Here is a 22,903-nt window from a genome sequence, read left to right as displayed (position 1 = left end):
GCTCCACTTCTGGAAGCGACCGGCATGTCCTTGCAGTCTCGGGGGGGGGGGGGGGGGGGGGGGGGAGGGGCAAAGGGACTCCGTGCACTGCCCCTGCCTGCAGGCACCATCCCCACAGTTCCCAGCCAATGGGAGCTGCGGAGTCAGCATTCGGGACGTGGGCAGCGTGCGGAGACCCCTGGCTTGTCCCCCCTCCAGGGCTGCAGGGAGGTGGTGCCAGCCGCTTCTGGGAGCAGCATGGAGCCAGGGCAGATAGGGAGCCTGCCTTAGCACCACTGTGCTGCCAACCTAAAATCTCCCGGTTTGGCTTCAGTAGCCTCTGGGTGATAAAGCCTGATTCCAGGAGACTCCCAGAGAAACCAGGAGGGTTTGCAACCCTAGCATGGAATTAGCTCACAGCTAGGAGAAGCTCCTGAGCTGGATTGGCAGGGCCTCCTCCCAGGCGTGCCTCAGGGGTGAGGCACTGCAAGGCTAATGGGGCTTCTCCAGGGGGCGAGAAAAACCCCTGTACATCTGGTCACAGTGCAAGTATTCCTTCCAGTTGGTTCCCATATCCCATAGTGATGTTTCAGCCAGTTTATACTTGGGGAGTAGAATTCCCACACTATTGAAGATGATTTCTCCTAGGTCCCCTCTATGAGTATGTACCACTCTAACTATGGGTATGTCTACACCCAGCCGCTAGTTCGGCGGCTGGCAATCAAAGTTCTGGGTTCGACTTATCGCGTCTTGTCTGGACGTGATAAGTCGAACCAGGAAGTGCTCGCCGTCGACTGTGGTACTCCAGCTAGACGAAAGGAGTACCGCAGAGTCGACGGGGGAGCCTGCCTGCCGCGTGTGGACCGAGGTAAGTTCGAACTAAGGTACTTCGAACTTCAGCTACGTTATTCACGTAGCTGAAGTTGCGTACCTTAGTTCGATTTGGGGGTTTAGTGTAGACCAAGCCTATGTGGCTTATTTAATTGGCAACACTTTCTACCAAGATGGCTATCCATGGGCCTGATCGTGCAAGCTAAGGAGCAAAGGATGCTTAGCACCTCAGAGGATCACATCCCAGGTTTGCTGAGGCCAGGAAATGCCATTGGTCCTTGAGTTCTGATTTCATGTTCTAGACCTGTCCAGGCATTAAATCATAGACGCTGAAGGTGGAAAAAAGGTTCCAGTCAGTCATCTTGCGCATCTCCCAAAATAAAGATGTACACAGTAAATCTTTACGACGCTGATATTGGAACTGGGTCCTACTCATGCCTAGAGTGAGATTGAGGCATAGACACTATGACAGCAGTGGCTAACCTGTGGCTCCGGAGTCACATGCGGCTCTTCAGAAGTTAATATGCGGCTCCTTGTATAGGCACCGACTCCGGGGCTGGATCTACAGGCGCCAACTTTCCAATATGCTGGGGGTGGAGGGGGGGTGCTCAGTGCTCAACCCCTGGCTCTGCCACAGGCCCTGCCCCCACTCCACTCTTTCCCACCCCCTGAGCCTGCCGTGCCTTTGCTCCTCCCCCTCCCCCTCCGAGCCTCCTGCACGCCACGAAACAGCTGATCGGGAGGGACGGGAGGGGGAGGTGCTGATCGGCGGGGCTGCCAGTGGGTGGGAGGCACTGGGAGCGGGGCGGGGGAGGTGATGGGGAGCTGCTGACGTATTACTGTGGCTCTTTGGCAATGTACATTGGTAAATTCTGGCTCCTTCTCAGGCTCAGGTTGGCCACCCCTGAACTATGAGCTCCTGCCTTGGGCCTGAGCTTCTGGAGTCATGGGACTGAATCAGAATCTCAACTTTGGTACAACAATGTTTCTAGTTCTCATGGTTGTGAAGAAAGCTTGAAAATGGGAACCAAGCATAGCCAAGTGCAACAGCATTTGCCTGAGTTGCAGAGACCCTGACACAATAGCCTGGCTCACACCCAAAGGGAAATCCTATCATCTGCACCAGCAACCATGTAGTAGTAATGCAGCATCATAGCAGAGTGAGCTTTGGTTTGGCGGGAAGAGCAAGACCTTCCATCACAGTCTCAAATACTTCTTTGTTAAAAAAGCAAAAATGTGTAAAATAAATGGAATTAAATTGTATTTTATATCCCTAAAGCTAGAAACATTTGTATCAAAATATTTACAATGACTGTATAGAAATAAACACTCTGTCAAAGAAACAGCAAAGTACAGTACTAGAATATGTCCACCGAATTAACAAAGTCTATATGGAAAGAGAATGTAACAGAAAAAGTGTGAGAGACAATACTGTTCATGCTACCCCTGCACCCATCAATTTTTTGTTGCCACCTATCTTTAGTTTGTGGGCATAACCACAGTGAGTCCTGACCTCTTGCCACTAACAATCTCCACTTACTATTTAAGCTTTTCAAAGGGACAGAACTGTTTGGATTGGATACCCTGATGCAGACAGTAACTCTATTCCTGCAATTATGACACGACAACGCTATTTTTTTCCATACAGCCTTTCGTGTGGGATTTTTCTTGTATAGGCATTAATTAACAAAGCCTCTCAGCACCCCTGGGAGGTAGGTATAATGAACATCATTTTACAAATGGAAGAACATAGGCACAAATAGGTTAAGTGACAGAGTTGGGAACAGAATGCTGGATTCCTAACTCTCAGATTTTTCTGCTCTAACTACTAGGCCTCATTTCTTCTGCCATCAAATGTCTTTTTAGTTTGAGGTGACTGACAATGTCACTGTGGGGTCAGTGATTAATGCCCCATCCTGTGCTACAATGAGCGGAAAATATCTGTTACCTACAGGTAGTTATAAAAACCTAATTCAGTGTTTCAACAGTGAGCTCCCACGAGCCTAAGCAGGCTGCCTCAGCGGTCAGATTGGAAAGGCCCTTCAGTCCCATGGCTTATAGAGCACATGCATCACAAATCTGCCTGTTTATAGCTTCATAGGGACTTCCTGAGAGATACACAGCCAACTATAGTGGAGAAACACCTCCAGATGACTCTCTGGGGTGTGCACCACTGAGTTATAACTGCATCCTCCGTTACTAGGCTCATTGCCTGCCTCCTTCCTTCCCTGGCTCCTCCCCTCCATTCTTATATGCTTCCCACTCTCCCTCCACCTCTCTCCCCGATTTATTCATGGGAATTAGTCTCTTTCTTAAGTAGGAAACAGGATGGCAATGAATTTGCTGTTATGATATTTTTAAAAACTTGAATTTAGTCTACTTGGGCTGTTTCCAGATATAATGTCTTTAACCCTTCTAAAAATGTAACAAAAGGCCTGTCCCATTATTCTCCGGGGCAAAAAGTCTTACCCCTCACTCCCGCACCCACAATGCAGGCTAAAGAGAAATAGGGAGGAGAGAGGGGGGGAAGTAAGATGCAGCGCTCATTTCCTTGAGGTGCCGCCGAGTCGGTGATGTGGAGTCTGGTGGTTCCTTAAGGCACAGCCTGACTTTGCGAGGAAGGAGAGCAGAATTCAGGGGACAAGGCAGTTCGTTTGTAACTTCAGGGCCCAAGGATCAAGGAGGTGCTGGCTGGATTGGAGGAGCTGTGTCTCTCTCTTTGGTGGATTCATTTGTGGTGGGTGTTTTTTGGTGTTATTGGCCAAACAGTTCTTCCAGCTGAATGATTCCTCATCCTCCCCATCCCCAATTTCTAACCCTCCCCCTGCCCCTTTTACTCCTGCCAGCCTTTATTTCTTTCTAAGGACAAGGTAGAGGATGCCAATGATGAAGCTGAAGCAAAAGCAGATCCAGGCCAATATGAAGGAGTAGCCATGGTGGTCTTTAGGCGCTGTGAAGTAGTGTGGGAATCGGGCTGTGTAGATGGAGACTGCAATCAAAATGAACAGCCCTGCAGGAGGAGGGGAGGGAAGAAAGAATTGAAAGATATTTGAAAACCTGAATCTTTGCAGGATATCTCAGGTACTGCAGTGATATTGTGGCGTGTGCCCTATGAAGATGATGGCCCATTTACTGTTGTAGGGCTCTCATGAGCACTGTATGCTAATTTTTTATCACAGGGTTTCTTGTGAGCACCAGGTCAGTACATCCTGGTTTGTTACTGGAAGGAGATAGGCCAAGGTTGCATACCGGAGCTACTCAGATTCCAGAGTTGTTGGGAATGGTACACAAATTTAGATTCTGGTGTGTTAGTCTCAGCTTCCTTACGAGTGCTGAAGCTGTACACGCTAGTGTGCATTTGGGCAGATCACTTGCAGGTGGGGCTGCACACACTTGTTTGTTGTGTGCTCTTACATTAACACCGGGGTTTGCTATTGTAGGGTTTTTCATGAGTACTGGGGCTACTGGCACAGGCTTTTCGTTTTTTATTTTTTTTAATTACAAAACCACATAAACATAATGCACACACTGAAAACAGATCGAGGGGGGGAAAGTGAATGACATTTTCGGGCTTGCCAATCTTGACAGTGATCCTTTATCTACTGACTGTTCTCGTCACTCTCAGGTGTAAAACCAATAACAAGTCAAACAACCTGCTTCCTCCAAACACATTTCCTTTCCCCATTCCTCCCCTCCAATAAGAACTTCCAATTGAGGACTGTGATCTGTATCGACCCTTGGACCACAATAGCAGCGCTTATATTGGGAATCTATTCGTAACCAGTGGGGAGCTCTGGAGGATTAAAAGCTATTATATTTGACTTGTACTCTCTCTCTTTCATATAGTCAGAGTCTGATCCAAAGCCGATGAAGTCAGAATCTCCCATTACTTTAATGGGCTTTGGGTGAGATCACCTTCTGTTTATGATTCACACACGGTAGGTGGGGGCTGGTATGGATAACTGCCTGGAGCAATAAACCAAACTGTAATCTGAAGTGGAGAATTAAATTGCCTCTGGATACATCTAACCTTTAGGTAAACGCCTGATGCCCTCCTTCTCAAAAAGGCAATAGTAATTAGGGATGGGTGGAGCAGGACAAGAGGATTTCTCCTCTCACTGCCTGATGGTGTTGACAGTTTGAAAACATTATTGGCGATCCCTGTTCTTTCTTGGAAAGACTCTGTTGTGTTCCAGACCATGCATTGTGAATAACCAAAGCAGTGACTGCTTTCCTGAAACAGCCATTTTGAATTTTACATCAGAGCCACTGTGTGGTGGAGCAAGACGCTCTAGGATTGTTTGGTTTATGCTGTGGAGAACAACCTATCCCATGGTGGAGTCAATGATAAAACCTTCAGACATTTTGATAGGGCCCATTGAATCCAGAGGGAGGGATACCAAAGCAGTTTACAGACAATGGACAAAACCATTCCAGCAGGTATACACTTGCATCTTCCATTCATTCCAATGGAATTCCACTGGTGCAGCAGTGGGGATGGTTGCACTAATTTTGTGTGTGTGTGTGTGTGTAAGAGCTAGATTGAAAATGGTAAGTATTTCCAAAAGAAATTTAATCATTTTGATTTTTTTTTTCAAAAATATTAATGGAAATTTTCTTGCTTTTTTTTTTAATGAAAAACAAAAAATGTTTTGGTTCCTTCCCTCATCCCTCAACCCCCAAAATCAGTTTTTTGAAAACTGAATTTTTTTTTTACTAAAAATGTTTTGATTTTCAGTTTTTCAGCATAAAACTGGAAAACTTCAAATGAAAATATTCAACAAAAAATTCCTTATAGGAAACAGCCATTTTTTGTTGAAAAAGTTTTGATGGACACTTTTCAGCCAGCTCTATAAGCATGGGCCAACTTTGGGGAAGGTATGGGGGGGGTCACCCCCCACCCAAAAAAAACTGTATACCTTGATAGTGGGGAGGCAAAATTTAAAGGTTCAGATGACTTCAAACAGCTTGAGTCATGGCCAACCCCGGGCAGGCCTCCCCCTTACCCTCAGTCTCCCCTTCTGGAAAGCAGCGCCTCCTCCCTGCAGGGCCCAGCTATTGCTCCTGCCTCTCCCCGCGGGCTGCAGCTCACAGCTCGCCTGGCCTCCAAGGTTACTTGACTGGTGGTTCCACCAGTTGCCACGTAGGGGAGGGGGAGGGAAAGGGATGTGTGTTACATGCGCGCGCGCACACACATGTTTAATCCTTTTAGCAACCTGATGCAGAGAGACTGGACTTACAGCAAATCAGCATGATGGCTCCAGTGATATAGAAGCGTTTCCCTTTCTCCATGGTGAAGAGCTGCACCACGAACATGACCAATGAGACGAAGGAGAAGATGATAGCCAGGATCATGAAGGCTTGCACTGCCTTGAGGGAAGCTGGCAATACAGAGGCGGGAGGGGAGAGAGAGAGTGTATGTTAAGATACTATCAGTATCACAATGTACTGTAGGCCTTCAAACTATACAGGTCGTATCAAGACCTAAAGAAAATGTCTCTTACACATATCCCCTTCAGCGAATGCAATCTGATGGCATTTCCCAGCATCGCAGTTTAGCCAGAGTCCTGTTGAGTTTGTTCCCTGGGAAGAGGTACCTGCCATCCAGACCTGAAATGGAACAAAACAGTCGTGTCAATGCTGTTGCTCTTGACCATTCTGACAATGATTACTCCAGCCTATCACCTGATCTGGGCCTAAGAGGGACAATGACTGCTGGAAGCTTGTGTAGAGACAAAACCTTCCTGGTGTGCATAGAACTCATGAAGAGCTAAAGTTGTCTGGGATAAGAGATTTGAAAGCCTTGAGATGTTTAGTCTAGATAGAAGAAGAGTCGGTGGGTGGTGGGGAACTCAATTACAAAAATATAGTGAAAATTGCTCTTAGGTTCCTTTTTGTCCTGCCCTGTAATGTGACAATAAGGGGCCACTCAATTACATTAAAGGGCAGTACACTTAGAACAAATAGAAAATTGAAATACTTAACCGGTGGAACTCACAGTCACACGAGGTCACTGGGTGAATATTGGATGAATTTTGAAAAGGACTGGATAATTGCATAGACACTGGTCAGTATTTTTAGCTAAGGCAGCTAAGATAAGAGTAAAACACATATGCTTTGGGGGTACAAAAAGATTGTCGGCAGAGGACAAACAAGGACTCTTTTTACCCCTTTTGTGCACAGCCTTTTCTAGTTGGTCATCTGCACTGTGGGTGTTTAGATACGCTGCTGCTGTGTTGGCTTTGACGGCATTTGGGAGCAGTTTCAGTGTCCTGCAAATGGGGCGTGCACACAATGGAGGTGTCCTATGTGAATCAGAATGGGTGGACACTCCTCGACTGAAGGTGGCAATTGGCTGGAAGCCTTGATGTGGCAGGAATGTCACAGTAAAGCTGAAGCTTTGAGTTTATCATTGTTATGGTGGCCTCCTTTGGGGGGCTCTAGACTCTGAATACATGTTTGCACAATTTTTAAAATGTGTGCAATATCCTCTCATTAGCGATTCTAGCCCCTCTTTTGGCTGTAGTTCTTTGTGTCAAAAATCTAGTAGGCGGGGCGGTCTATTCCCGTCTAGGTCTGCTGTGCCAGACTTCTCTAGACCACCAGAGTGCAGGATAAACTGAGAGTTCACTGGGGTTTCTTGAGCATTTTAGCCCTGTTTCTTCCCTCTTGTTGTCGGGTTTCAAGGCAGCTGCTTAAATATGATTTGGAGGCTTTTGAATAATTTTCAGACAGAGGCTGCCACGAGGGGGCAGCATAAACTAAGGCACAGGAATAGCTCTGTGTTACATATAAATGATTGCGTTGCTGCCTGTGCAGGTGAAGTCTCTGAAAGACAGGAGAGTTCTTTGTGTGTATTTGGCTGTGAAGTTTAAAATGGAGCTGGGCTGGCTGCTATAAAAATGGTGGTCTGCCCCTTTGCCTTCCTTCTGCTGCAAAGAGGACTGGGGAAGGGGGGTCATTCTGTAGTATAGTATACAAGCAAGACCATTTGTCTAACTAAAAATAGCATCCGTCTTTATAAGCTCTTTGAGGCAGGGACTGTCATTTTACTATATGTCTGTACAGTGCCTAGCACAGCAAGGCCCCAACCTAGCTGAGGCCTCTAGATGCTAACGCTATATAAATAACAATCTGCAGTGGAACTGGATAGGATACAATTCCTAAGGGAGGGGGGCATATGCTTCCTTCAGGGTCTAAGCTCTTTAGCTGGCAGTATCAGGAAGAAATTTCCGCGTGTGGCACAAGATTGCGCACTTGAGTTCCAATATGGAGTTTGTGCTTTCTTTTGAACAATGAAGGTGTCAGTATTGGAGACAGTATACCCGACAAGATGGAGCACTAGGCTTTCCCAGTAGGTTGCTTGGCTAGATGAAGAATTGGTTTCCGCTGGTATGGCAGGATACGGGACATAATGCACCACTGGTCTGCACTGATGTGACAGCATTTGTTCCTTAACAAGCCTTTTATCTTCTCTCTGATAAGAATTCTTGGTTTTCCTTTTTGACTTAGTGAGCAAGAGCATGTTGTTGGGAATAAATACTTAGACAGCAGCATCTTGACACCAAGTGGGACTTTTATCAGCTCTTTCCAGCTCAAGAAACTCTCCCCTGCAAATCTTTTGGTATTCACACTGCTGTGAGTTACTTGGCCATTGGCCCAACAATTTACAGTCATGAGTCCCCAGCAACACTTGGCCTTTTTGTGTTGTATGTATGTGCTCTTGGATCACATGCTCTGTGGAATCTGGGGAATTTTCAGTGTATGAACCTTCCGCAGCCAACTCCTCCTAGCCTGGTAGAAGATGAATTGCATGTGTTATATAACAAATCTTTTCTCCTAGGTTTGCAATAATCTCTTAATTTTGACCTATGATTTTAATGTCACAAGAGATCAATGATCTGTGTGCATGTGAGAAAACATGCCCTCTGTGATATTCACACAGCCCCGCTGACTTCAGTGACATTGCATGAAGATATCTGAGGGCAGAATTTGACCAACTTACTATACCTATTCCTTGAACGTGGGTGGCACTAATGAGTCCGGAAGAATCTAAAACTGGTTCAGCCAATCAGATAACATATTATCCAAATGCTGTTTGTTTTTTCTTTTAAATGAGATGCCATCTTGTGTCATGGAATGGGCAATGAACTGGACTAGTCCATTTTCTCCATTTGGGGTGGGAGCTTATCGGGTGTTGCAATTTTATAGTATGTTGATAGATCTGCTGCATATTTCAGCTACTACAAAGTGCTTTTGGTTTGGACAGGGACCAGTCCTTATATGTGTTGTGTGTAGTATTTTATCATATAGATGATAATGAACGCTACCAATAACTGTTAGTTTTGCCCAAACAGCTCATGAGAACACTTTTTAGTTCCAGAAACAGACAAGCATCCACCGTATAATTATACAAGAGACTGTCTGGCAGATGGGCTGATAAATTTCAGCTCAAAACTATCCTCCATTAATCTCACTTGCTCAACTAGTTCTTGAATGGGGCGTGTATGGGTGGTTCCTACTATAAAGTTATGGGAGTGGAAACATCACCTTGAGGCTGCCTCTGTTTGTTTGAGTTCAGGACTAGGAACTTTTCTGTTCTCAGGGTGGCATTTAAATTAAAGTGGCTTGATTTTTTTCAGAGATCCATTTATTTCAAGGGGGTTACCCCAGCATAAAATTGGAGTAACAGAGCAGTGAATCAGGCTCCTTATGTTTTCTGAACAGCTCCTTTGCACATTATTATTTACTGAAAGAGGGTGCCCTACTCCCTAACTCTATAGACTGGCAACCCTACAGCGGAACCTTTCAATGGGATGTGGGGTTATAACCATGGAAGGGTTGAGCGTTCAACATCTGCTGCTTGTCTTGTTCAGAGAGACAAAGTGGGTGAGCTTACACAGAGACTGACGTGGCTACAACAACACCGACTTGTTCAGAAGCAGAATTACTTACGTTGGCAATGGTGGATACAAACAGCATGACCACGGTGGCAATGTGGACCACAAAAATACCAGCCAGTAGCACCAACATCTTGGCTTCTTAGTCTGTGTGTGTGTGGTGGGGGGGAAGGTCTCAAATGCGGATGATTCTGAGGGAAAAAAGTATTGGAGAAGAAAATAAAGGTGGGTGCTGGAACCAAGAACTTCGTTACAATAAACCAGTATTTACATGCAAGAAAGTAACCAGGTTTGTTCTAAACCCACCCCAGAAACATTGGCCTAGCGCTGAAAAAATATCTTAAAATACTAGTAAACCCCCCTCCCCCAACTCCCCAGCAAATCACTCAGAGTAGTTAGAGAGGAGCTGTAGCCACTGTAGCCAGTCTTCCAGGAAATGCACAGCAGGGTTTTGAAGATACTGTGGGTAGATTTTAAAAATAGGCTGACTATATGTCTGACCATTAATAAGGTTTGGTGCTGTGCAGGGTGAAGTGATATACTTGAGTCCCACATGCCAGGAAATTGAGCTACTTGCCCACTGGGGCCATGGACGTCAGGAAGGATTTCCTTTTCCTCATCCCCCCACCCAACAATACAGTGTTATCCAGTTGGTCTGGTGTATCATGAGTCGGTTGGGGTGGAGATTTGTCTTCCTCTGACACATCAGGTATTGGGCGCTGTTGGAGTGGACTACAGGACTATGCAGGCTGGTGGTCTGAGCCGTTTTGTTAAGAAAGAATACCAGCATAGATGAACCACTGGGCTGTTCTAGAGGGGGCGAAAATAGACTACTGTACTTAGTGGCTCTATGGTCGGATCTGGTATGGTGGAAGATGGGATAACTGGAGTCATTGCGGGGCATGGATAATTCCCTGTGAGTACCCAGCCCAGGCCGGGGAAGCTAATAATCCAACCAGCGGACCAAATTCAATGATGAATCCTGGTCACGTGCTATCTGAGGCACGTTACACATACGCTAAGAAGAAGAACTGGAGTCAATGCTTTGCTCAGATCCTTTATTCCTAAAATGGAAATTGTTGCACTTTCCATAAAAAAAATCCCAAGCATTGGTCTGTAGTGAGGGCTACTCTTGATTTCCTTTTAAATTCAAGGAAATCTGCTTAATATATTACTGCATTAAGACACCCTACACATGTAATGTATCTGATTCCTTTGCATTATTCCTCTACGTGCAGCAGGACTTCTTGTGGTATTTCTTGTCACTGATGAATATCTGATTTGAAAAGAAGCAAGATTTTAGGGACTAGCATTGGCGGGGTCTGATGGTGTCATTTAACCAAGGCTACTGTTTTCTTTTCTGAAATGATGAAATCTAAGGAGCAGAGGTCTGATTTTGAGAACAGATTCACTCCCCCTGCACAAAAGTGGCAAGTGGAAAGCATTAGGATTTCAAATCTCACCTACTGACAGGACTCTTATCAGTATTTTGTACTTAGAGTCACAGAAATTAGAGACAGCAAAGACTTGTTGGGTCCTTTAGTCTTATCTTCTCTGGCCAAGAGAAGACTGCTCCTGAAAATGTGTGTGTGTGGGTAAATAAAGGGGCTAAGTTAATTTCCTGCCCTCCCTCTTGTTGCTAGGTGAGAGCAGTGTCAAACACCTGCTTTATATTTGCAGTTATTCTGGGCCAGATGAGTCACGCAAGGAATCCAGCTGTAGCTTTCTGGATGAGGAGCAGTGACAATGCAATATAATACTGCAGTTGCCATTTGTAATAACGTCTGTCATACAGAAAGGCTTTGTAGAGTCACCCAAATGGCATATGTTACTCATTTACTCCACCTTCCCCACTCCTTCCCTTTTGCCTAATTGAAGCCTTGTGTGTGTCAGAGCTGCTTTGAAAGATTACTAGGTTGTCTCATCACAGTCCAGATACTATTTTCCCACACCTCATGGGGCTGCCAAGCTTTCCCACTTGCTTACCATTTGTCCAAAACCGGCATTAGCTAATAACCCACAGGAATTCCCGGAATTACAGAAATTGGAGAAAGAAGTGACCTCTGTGCCATGCAAGATTATTCTTCACTGTAAATATCTGTGCTTTGTCCTGTCCAGTTTCAAGGTCTCACCAATGGGGCTTCCACCGCTTCTCTTGGGAAGTTCTTCCACGGCCTAACAGATCTGACTAGTAGAAAATTGGTCCTGATATTCTGTCTCTCTTTGCCATGGCTTGCTTTTATCCCTCGGATTACCCTAGAAAACTCCTTAGACTTCCGGATTTTCAGAGGTGGGGAGCACTCACACCTCTCACTGACTGCTCTGGCTGGTGTTAGGGTGACCAGATGTCCCGATTTTATAGGGACAGTCCCGATATTTGGGGCTTTTTCTTATATAGGCTCCTATTACCCCCCACCCCCGTCCCGATTTTTCACACTTGCTGTCTGGTCACCCTAGCTGGTGTGCTGCTCAGCACTTCTGTAAACTAGGCTCTAAGTGGATTCCTCCAGCACCTTTAATAATCTGTCATATGAATGCCCTGTGCTGTGGTTCTGAAACTGAATTGATTAAAGAGAACATGGACTCAACAGCGCGTATAGGCTGTGAGAAATCATAGCTTCCCTGCTCCCTGAGATGAGGTCTCTGTGTACGGTCACCCAAACCACATTGGCTTTCTTTACCACCATATCACATAGGAAGCTCATCACTAGAGGTCCTCACATTTTTTTCAAACAGAAAACATTTGGCATTGGAAAATGCCATTTTAACAAATCAAAATATTTCCGGGGGAAATGTTTTTTAAATGTATAATTGTTAAAGGACATTTTAAAAAAATAGAAATTATTTTTAAAAATCCTCACCTGACCAAGCTGACCAGAACATTCATTTTTAAATGTTTCTTTATTTACAAAAATCGAAAATAACTGAAATGTACCTTTCTGTTATAAAAATGTTCCACCCAAAAATTTAAAAAAACAACAACCAACCAAACCAAACCAATCCCCCAAAAACCACCACTAATAAAACAACCAAACATAAATTGATGTTGGAATTTTTGTGTTTTGTTTGCTGTGAATTTTCTTTTTCTGATCTGTTCTACTCACATCTAGCTTGCTGCTCACGATCGGTCCTAGTTAGGTCACTTTTGGCATTACTAACTCCCGTGGCCACTCTCACTATACATGCTACCTAACGTGAGCTCCTCAGGGGATGTCGATTCATAGCTTTGAGTCTTTCTGAGTAAAAGCATGACCACCTGCTTCGTTCATTGTCCCTTTTGCCCATTGAATACACAGTAGATAATAATCCCATGTATGCTCAGGGATTAGGGGAGAGCAAGATAATAGGTCTTTTCCATTTCTGACTGGGCATGTGCTTTTCTTCTCATTAAGGCACAATAGAAAGTGCCTTGTTCTGCAGGAGTGAGGCATGTGTTCTCATTAGCTGGGTGGGGTCACATTGCTAGAACAGCAGCACATGCCGGGTGCATATCCTTTCTCCTCCTTTCCTCAATCTAGTTGCAGCTGGAATTGGAGTTTATCAGGTTTTTATTGGACTGTGATTCAGTCCCAACCATCCTGGAGTTGCCAGTTTTTCCATTGGCTCACCCCAAAGAATTCAAACCTGCAATTACTTAACCCTGCAATTGCTCGGTGTAGCCTGTCCTTTCCAGGGCTGCATCTCACAAGCCAGGGAGGTGTCATGTCCAGGAACCAGGGCCCGTGGAATGCTCAGTAAGCCCTGCGGCAGCCCCCTGCGGACATTTATGATGGGAAATCAGTCCCTGGGCCAAGGTGAGTGGGTAGAACAGTTACTGAAAGATGCCAGACTTGAGGGGAGGAGAGGACATGAGCTCATATGCCTGGTATTCACCTTGGATGGCTTGAGATGGAAGAGAGACTTAGTACTGGTGATGGTAGCTTGAGATTCTCCCCCCTCTTCCCCCATTCCCCCTGAGATCATGGCTGAGAGAATGCTATCAGTGCACAGGAGTGTTAATAATGAATAACAACAGCTTACATTCCTATAGCACTTGTCATCATGAAGGATCCTAAATTGCTTTTACAAACAGTGTCCATACGGGGACCCCTTCACCAACTGCTGCAATGCAGCTTCTTCTGGGGAGGACACAGTGGTTGGTTCATAGCACAACTGCTACACTACAGTTGACGGCAGGAAGACCACCATATCCGATTTCTTTACCAAAAAACCCAAAAAGTCATCTGCAGAGAGCATACACTTTTCAGGGGGAAAAATCATTTAGTTCAAACCCAACTTTCTGGCAAAATAGTTTGGATGGAAAATTTTCAACCAGTGCTAGTTGCCACCTTAGAATTAGTGCAGACCAGCAGGACAGATAACAGAGCCGATGGCCCTAATCATGGCCAGGATCATTTGGTAATGAAGGCAGAGAGTATACAGCAGAAGAGAAAAATACTGGATGTGCCACCCTACAGCTGGTACAAACTTATTGCTCTGGCACCAGCAAATCACCAGGGCAATGCTACTTATGGTATCACCACGATCAGGTGGCTCAGGACAATGCGTCACCTATCACAAATTCGTAGAACTGTCCCACAGGCTTGCCTCCGGTAGATACAATATCTGAGCACCCCAGGGCCATCGCAGTTTTGTCAGGCCCTGTGATGCAAGCCTGCTGTCTCACAATGGATGGACTCAATTGTCATGATACAAAAATGCAAAGATCATTCTGCCATTGTGACATTATTATTTTTCCCACAGAACCAATACCAGAGAGTTGGTGGCCCTACCGATTACAAAGGCGAAACATCATCAATGGTCCATGTTTCCCTATGGTCTGCTTCTTGTTTCAGACCTTAGTGAGGCCAGAGGCCCTGTTGACACAAGGTTTATGTGTCATTATGTGCAGGTAGCATGGTACAAAGCCTTGAGAGTCTGCTCTTGATTCACCTGCCTGACTCAGTTTGCAAAGCAGGTGCCTTTTATAAAGATGTGGGTGATTTGGCAGCTCTCCCTGCGGAGAGATCTATTCTCTTGGGAGTCTGTGCGTGTGTACATGTGCTTTTGGAGTCTTTGGTTTAAGGGGTGTGATTAAAAGGCCTTACTAGGTGCACAGCTTGGCTTTACAATAACTAGTGGGGATATGCCAACCACCTCCAAGTGTCTAATGGGTGTAAACATAAAGGAAAGAGAGGAATTGCACAGGGTGGCCCAAGGGGCTATAAGTGAGAGTAATGGGCTGAAATTGAGCAAACAGAATGTTTTGGCCGGGGATCAGGAAACATTTTCTAGTAGTGAGTGAGGTCTGTTATGCTGTGGAATAGTCTCACGAGGGAAGTGGTGGAAGACTCATCGCTTGAGTCACTTATAACTGGACTGGACAAAGCCCCAGAGAACGACTCTAGGGAACAGTCCTGCACTAGGAGGATTGGAAAAGATGATCTGACAGGGTTTTCCCTCTGTGATGTCTATGATTCATTTGAGAGTGGGTGAATCTCGCAGTACTGAAGGCAAGCGCTGAGAAATTGGCATTTTCTCAGGAAGAAAAGCCCTGGAGCGCCAACTCATGTGACAACCTCAACAGAAACACCGAAGCTCTCTTGGTAGGAGGGAGGGGAAGAGAGAGCTGCCTGAGGTCTAACAAGCTGCCAACAGCCACCGCTGGAGGAAAATACTGTACGGAGAAAGGGAGGGGCTGAGTGCCTAAAAAGGGAAGCAGAGAGACCAGGGAGGGGGTAAGGGGAAACTAGAGTTAATGGGAGCCACAGAAATGTTTCAGTGGCTTAGTGATTAGTAATAATAATATGCTCCATGCTGGTACTTTGAGGGAGCTCGGGAAGTGAGGGAGGGAGCATACGCACCTTGCCACGTTAAGAGTCTCAGGATTTCTATTCCTAAAACTGGTTAATTAAATGTGTAAAATGTTTGGGAGGGCCTGGAACGCGCAGTGAAATAATGAAAAGGAACAGGGAGAGAAAAGAGCATGCTTAGACGTGTCTGGTCGATGGGCTGGAGGTTGTGGGTATGCGTGTGTGATTTGTCTGTGTGTGTGTGTGTGTGTATGCATATTTATTTCTGTGCATGTGTCTCTGTGAGTCTGCTTGTGTTTGCATGTGTGTGTATCTTCTCTGTGGGTATGTCTGTGAGCTTACCTACATGTGTTTGTTTTATTTTTGTGTGCACATATTTATCAGTTTGAGTGCATCTGAGTTTGGCTGGGGGTGTGTGTGTGGGTTGTGTGTGTGTGTGTGTGTGTTAGTGCACATATTGTAGAAAATGGTTTACGATCAATGGTCTGTGATGGGATGTTAGATGGGATGGGATCTGAGTTACTACAGAGAATTCTTTCCTGGGTGTCTGGCTGGTGAGTCTTGCCCACATGCTCAGGGTTTAGCTGATCACCATATTTGGGGTCAGGAAAGAATTTTTCTCCAGGGCAGATTGGCAGAGGCCCTGGGTTTTTTTCGCCTTCCTCAGTAGCGTGGGGCATGGTTCACTTGCTGGAGGATTCTCTGCACCTTGAAGTCTTTAAACCATGATTTGAGGACTTCAATGGCTCAGACATAGGTTAGGGGTTTGTTGCGGGAGTGGGTGGGTGAGATTCTGCAGCCTGCATTGTGCAGGAGGTCAGACTAGATGATCATATTGGTCCCTTCTGACCTTAAAGTCTATGACTCTATCATGATCCCAATAAACTGTCCTTTAAAGTTATAATACAGTACGCTGCTATCAAAAGCCTGAGCGTGAAATCTGCCTGAACACTATTCTGTCTCCATGTAGCCTTTAACTGAAGGGGGATGGTTAACTAGGCACCCTGCTGCTGTGCCTTTCCCTCCAGTTGTTGTTCCTCTTGAAAGAAAGAAAGAAAGAAAGAAAGAAAGAAAGAAAGAAAGAAAGCTAATGTAGTAGGGAATATATTTGTGAATATATTCTTTAGCTCTCTTTTTTTTTAATGTCATCCCATAATATGAGATTAAGGGGGACATGGTGAAATGAATGGCTATCTAGTTTAGAACAAATTAAAGGGCATTACTTCTTTATGCAGAGTGTACTTAGCCTGGGCTCTTCACTGCTGCAAGAGGTCATAAATCCTATTTGACAGTAAGAGGGCTGCGAGTTACAAACAATAATAACATGCACGTTCTTTATCACCAGGGTAATTAGATCTCCTGTCACAGGGTATAAATTGATTTCCACAAGGGTCAGGAAAGAATTCCTGACATCTGATGAGGGATGGCAAATGCTCTGCTCCTGGGTGTTTGGTGCAAAATCCTAGCAGTAAAATGGCTTACTTCAGCAATGCGTGTGATTTCCAAAGAGGGCGGCCACACCTTAGCAAACCCTTGCTGTGCTTGCGTTGTTTTATCCCTCACCCGGGAGTGTTCTGTGCTTCAGTCCCCTTGTCCTGATTGCTGGCTCGCCCTTCCACAAGGCGTAGTCTAGCCCTTAAGAGGGACACAGCTCAGACGTTACTCAGCAATGACAAGTGCTTGGACGTTGGACTCCAAAGTTAATAATGCCCAAGCAGACTTTGGCCTGAGCGAGCAATGTGGGGAAGGAAAGGCACTTGCCTTGTGCACCCTCTAAGCAGAAGATGTGTCCACACAGCACCAAAATAATCACCAGGATGGCCTCTCAGGAGCTATAACCGTGGCTTGGGGAGGAGGCGGGGCAGGAGTGAGCTGGGGCGGGGGGAATACCTCAGGGTGGGGGGTGAGGAGCTGCCACAGGGGGGGCACCTCAGGGCGGAGGGGGGGAGCTGCTGCAGGGGGGGCCTCAGGGCGGGGGCTCGGGGACGCAGGGGGGCGCAAGGTGGAAGTTTCGCCTAGGGCGCGAAACATTCTTCCACCGGCCCTGCTCCCGATTGATTTGGCGGCAAAACGAAGCAACGTGTTTCAGCAAGCATGGCCCATTGATTTTGCATGTAGCCCAGGAATGTCATGGTTCACGCCCTTCGACTGAGTTATTAGACTCTCACTGCAGGACTCTTACCTCCCCTGCTGCAGACACTGTGTTTCCTATTTGGTGGGTAAATCCTATACCCCAAATTTCAGCTTGACGAGCAGGATCCCTCCTTCAAGGGGGGATTGGTTTGGAGCGGGACGGGTGGGAAGCAGAGGAGATTGAATCCTCTACGCCTGGTCTTAAGGCCTTCTCTACCATGAAAATGAAACAAAAGAGAGCAGGCCACACTTGGCATTAGTGGGAAAGCCGCTCCCAGAATGCCCTCTGCTCCACTGTGATGCTGCAACCTGTTCAAGAAGGGCTGGTGGATGAGGCTGCAGCTTTGGGGAGGATTTTTCAAGTGCATCATGGAGGTTAGCGTTTTGCATGTTGGCTGCTATAGCAGCTGAGTTTGTCTTATGTTTCTAAAGCTCACGCTCCAGGGTTTCAGCCGGTCTCCAGCAGTGGTCAGGAAGGGATTTTCCTACCCCCGCCCTCAGTGTATTCTGGGAGGATTTGGGATTTGGGGTTTTGGTTTTTTTTTTGCCTCCTTCCTCTCAAGCATCAGGGATGGCCCAGGCTGGAGATGGAACATTGGACAGGGTGGTCCAGGGCTCTGAGGTGGCACCAAGCATTCTTTCTCTCAGGGTATAACTGATTGCCACATGTAGGGCTGGGAAGGGATTTTTCCCCAAGTCAGATTGGCAGGTACCTGTGGCATTTTTCGCCTTCCTCTGCGGCATGTGGGTGTGGGTCACTTGCCAGGACTATCTGAGTAGATCTCACTTAATCATTTCAGGGGCCTTGGGGATTGATGCACCTGGGTCCCTTCTATTCCCTGCCTGTGGCACATAATAGTCTAGTCTCTTGTGGGCTGTAATATTTTGGTCTAATTTTGTTTGTTAGGTTTAGTGAGCAGGTGGTATACAGGGGGGTCATGTTAAATCCAGTGCTCCCTTCTGGCCTTAAACATCATGACTCTATGAGGCACTTTTCAAAAAACCCTCTAAGATTTATAGAAATCCTGCCAGTCCCATCCAGCTGCTCCTTCAGAAGGTAGTCCCGGAGCAGCAAGCATTGTGAGAAAATAGGTGTCCTGGAATGCTCTGTGCCCCGCAGGGAACTTCACATGAGCAGGCAGGGTGGTGATATGTTGGAAGAAGAAGCCCCCAAACCCATTCAGCGCCCTCTTGTTTGTCTCTATGAGCACTTGGCTTGCAGGAAAGAGCTTTGAAAAATTAGGACTCCATCTTCAAATGTTGGGATGGGAAGTGAACCCCCCACTTGGGCAGGAGAAGACAAAGTATCTCAGCTCTTCATCCCTCCTTTTTGCCGGAGAACAGAAGCAAGAGGGAAAGTAGGAATGAAATTCTCTGAGCACTGACTTGCCCTTTCTTCTGCTACTGTTCAGATGGAAGGGGACACTAACATTAAAGTGAACATGTCTACTGTTGAGAAAGTGTTAGTGCTGCCCAATCTTGCGGGAGGAGGTCCAGCACGGGTATTTTAGTGCAAACACCCACTTGGATGCGCATTCTGGTTCCTCAGCGCATTGCACACCAGGTACAGTGCTCGGTGTGATGACAGCTTCTGTCCAACAGGCAGAGGGAATTTAGGGCAGGACTGGAAATATGCCATTGTACAAGGGACGTCTGACACATGGCCTCAAGCTGACATGCACTATGAAATCCTCTGGCAGAGGGAGGGGAGGCAGTGTTAGTGCAGAGATCACCTGCCTTCAATATGGGGAAATTCAGGAACACATATTGAGGAAGGTTCTGGCTGTCTGCCATGCCGTGCTGCCTGGGAGTCATGCAGCAGGCTTATGGACAAAGTTAAGGACACTTTTAGGTCTGAATTCCCCTATACTGGGTCAGTTTAGCCAAGTGAATGTCTACACGGCAGCTGGAGGCGGCTTCTCAGCATGAGTAAACAGACACGCACTAGCTGTGCTCGAGCCAGCAGGCTAAAAATAACCGCGTTGCCATAGCGGCACAGGTGGCAGCTCGAGCTAGCCCACTGAGTACAATCCTGCCGGACCCCCGCCTGGCTAGCCCAAGCTACCGCTGCGGCCACACTGCGATTTTTACCACACTAGCTTGAGCAGAGCTCATCCGTCTACCTGTGCTGGGAAGCATCCTCCCAGCTGCTGTCCAGGCATACCCCCAAGATCCCTGCCTTGGGGCGTCTCTCGAAATACCAAAGCAGCCAATCCGCAACATTTCATTTCCTGGCATTGGGTCTGTTTTCAAGCTCTCTAGACAGAGCCCATGCTCCATTGCAAGCCATCAGACGGCTACAGTACTTTATTGTCACGCCCTTGTATCGCTTAAGAATGGAACAAGTTGAAGGCCCCGAAGATGCACCCTGCGGGCACTATACAAGCAGAGAGGGCCTTGAGTGCACAGCTCTCTCTGCCCAAAGAGGGAGAGAGGTGGTATCAGCTCCCCCTGTGGCACTGTGCCCCACTCCTCCAGAATCAGAGGCTTCTCTGTGGGGCCCACAATCCCTGGCCCACTTCCCTCAGGTTTTTCCATGGGAGGGACTCAGTCCCCCTCCTTATGAGTTTTGAAATTGGATGACCAAAAGGTACAGACTGGTCCCGAGTCAGACACACCTGATGTGCCGCTGTCATATAGAAACTGCACAAAATGCCTGCAGGACAATCTAGGCTGAGGTGACTCCCTCCATCAGGATCACCTGCATGAGTAAAACAAGCAGGGTTTGTTCCTCCCTCACTTGAAATGGTCTCCTCTCAGAAGCACTGTTGTTCAAAGGGTGCATAGCCAGGCTGGCACTTAGGAGACCTGGGTTCTAGGCCTAGCTCTGCCTGTGACCATGGGCAAGTAATAGCCCTTTTGTTTTCCTGCCTCTCTTGGTCTGTTTAGACTGCAAGCTCTTTGAGGTAGGCACTGGGTGTGTCTAGTACTTAGCACACAGGGACCCCAATGTTGGTTAAGGTTTCTAGGCATTACAGTAGTAGAAGTAATAATAATGACCCCAAGACACTACAGCATGCAGTGGCATTACTACATTATTTTGGAGCCATCACTCCAGCAGCATGTAATTGTGTGTCTTTGAGCGGGGCTGCTCTGCATTGTCATGTTATAGGGAAATAATCTGTGTTTAAGCACAGGAAAAACCTCTTTGCAGTCTCAGTACTTACCCGCCCCCACCTCCCAGGCATTTGTGCAAAGAGTTTGGGTGGAAGGAGGAGGGTAAGTCTGGCAGATTTGAAACCCTTTTGGCAAACATCTCGGATTGCTGTGGGGGACGCCTAGTGGGCCAGTGGAGCTATCCCAGGGATGAACTTGGCCCCATCTCCTCAGGCACATCACGTCCCGTGCCCTTCGCTGTGTGTATTCAGAAAAAGGAACTCTCTCCTCATTACAGAGATGTTGAAATAGGGCACGCCTGAACAAAGCCAGTCTCACCAGTGCCTTCCAGCAAAAGGCCACTCAGTCATTGTTTTCTTCCCCCAGACCGTCTCAAATGTATTTTTAGTATTAACAACACCAAATAACTGCTTTCACTACCAAAAGTGCCTTTCACCCAGAAGGATCGGTAAGAGTTCTATAGCCTCTCTCTGTCTTGGTCACTTCACCCACCACTGAAATGCAGCTGCCTCTTGGGTGGAAGGCAATAGCTGCAAAAGTGCACAGCAACAGGCTAAACTCCTACTATCTGCAGACAGACTGAGAATTAAATGGGAGCAGTGCTGATTTGAAATATATTTAGGGGAAATGAGAGAATTGCTGGGGAAAGGCGTTTAGTGTGGGAGGAGGGTTGAGTGAGAAATTTGCCAATTTCTGCAATGCTCTACTTTCCACCAATAGGCTCCCACCACTCCACTCATTTATCCCCTCCACTTTTTCCATGCAGCTCTCCTATTGCTTTCAACACTTCTCTCGTCTGCCTTACTCTTATTCTCATCACTCCCAACCCCTGGGATTTGGCTGCCAAGAAGGCGTAACATGCAATCGCATTGTTCATATGTCTTTGGTTAGAACTTCTGGTCCGCTTCAGTCTCGCTAGCTAGGATTCTGAGAAGGACCCTCCCAGCTCTGACTTGAGTTGTGCCAGCCCTTTTGCCATCAAAGACTTAAGTTTTAATTATTTTGTTAAACCAGTGACTTGCAAACCACTAATAAAATGGGAGAGCTTTGACACACACACAAAAGCATGAGGGACATCTGAAAAAAACAAAGGCCAGATTCTGATCTGAGTTGAGCTGGTGTAAATCTGAATTAGCAGGATTGATTTCAGAGAGACCTGCGCCGAACTCCAAAGCTTGCAAATGTGTCATTGCAACAAAAAAATGTGTCAAGCATCTCCCTTACTCCACACTGCACAGACAGTTCTGCTGTGTCTCTCTCACACCCTCAAGGCAAGAATAGAGTTACCTTAGCAAGCAGCATGCAATTGCAGTCAGACTCTGTAGTGCCTTCTATTGGTGTCTGAGCCCTATGTGTGGCTGGTTTTCAAAGCAAAATATAAAGGCATAAGTGTTTGCCATTAGTGAGTCGCACTCGGAGATATAGAGAACCATGGAAATGAGGGAAAAGGGAAAGACAGCTATTAGATCAAAGGAATGGGAGATACTGAATGGAGAAAGCAGTTGCAGAGGATTTTGTGAAGAGGTCTTACCCTGTAGTGGGGCTGGTTCTGGCACCTTTAGAAGAAGGAGCTTGCTTTGCCTTAGTCCTGTCTTCTTGATGTACAGAGCTGCAGTGGAGGGAGTGCCCTGCCTGCCGGAGTTATAAGTTTCCTCTGCTGCTGTGTCAGGATGTGCAATGGGGTGGTGTCTTTTCCCTGCGTTTTAAAGGAGTTTCTATTAATCAGTCTAGCTTTAAAGAAAAAAAAATTAATAAGCTACGCCCTGCTTCCTTGGCAGCAAGTCAAGAGTCACTGGGAGGAAACCAGCAACTCAAAGAAATCTCTTGTGGAGTTCTGTCTGACTCAGAGCACAGTACAGAGACCACAGCCTGGAAAAAGGAATGACACGAATCCAGATGAGTAATAGAAGGCATCCAAACAGCATCTGTTTACAAAAACGGACTTCTGGTTACCATTTTTTTTTTTAAATCTATAGTTACCAATGTGGTCAAAGATACAATGCACTCAAACAAACAAATAAATGTCCCTGCGTAGGGCGTGGTGATGTCTGAGTGAGTCACGGAGCACCACACCTCTCTACCACCTTCAGGAAAAGGGGGACTTGCTGAAGGGAGCAGGGAAAGGGGATATTGATCATTCCTGCAGAATGG

The 22,903-nt window shown here is 46.5% G+C and overlaps 1 protein-coding gene across 1 annotated transcript; it reads right to left on the bottom strand.

Annotated features, from left to right (window-relative positions):
* Positions 1–2,054: 2,054 nt before the first annotated feature.
* Positions 2,055–22,546, bottom strand: EMP1 (epithelial membrane protein 1). Its single transcript, XM_024193879.3, has 5 exons — positions 22,284–22,546; positions 9,766–9,901; positions 6,315–6,420; positions 6,051–6,191; positions 2,055–3,820 (listed from the first exon to the last, which is right to left on the bottom strand). Exons 2-5 carry the CDS (start codon positions 9,841–9,843, stop codon positions 3,660–3,662), a joined length of 486 nt encoding a protein of 161 aa, XP_024049647.1. The 5' UTR covers positions 9,844–9,901; positions 22,284–22,546; the 3' UTR covers positions 2,055–3,659.
* Between the last annotated feature and the right edge of the window lie 357 nt (positions 22,547–22,903).

Source organism: Terrapene carolina, unplaced genomic scaffold, assembly GCF_002925995.2.
Source record: "Terrapene carolina triunguis isolate 2854851 unplaced genomic scaffold, T_m_triunguis-2.0 Scaffold68, whole genome shotgun sequence".
NCBI lineage: Eukaryota > Metazoa > Chordata > Testudines > Emydidae > Terrapene > Terrapene triunguis.
The sequence above is the reverse complement of the archived record's forward strand: the minus strand, read 5'-3'. Positions and strand labels throughout refer to the sequence as shown.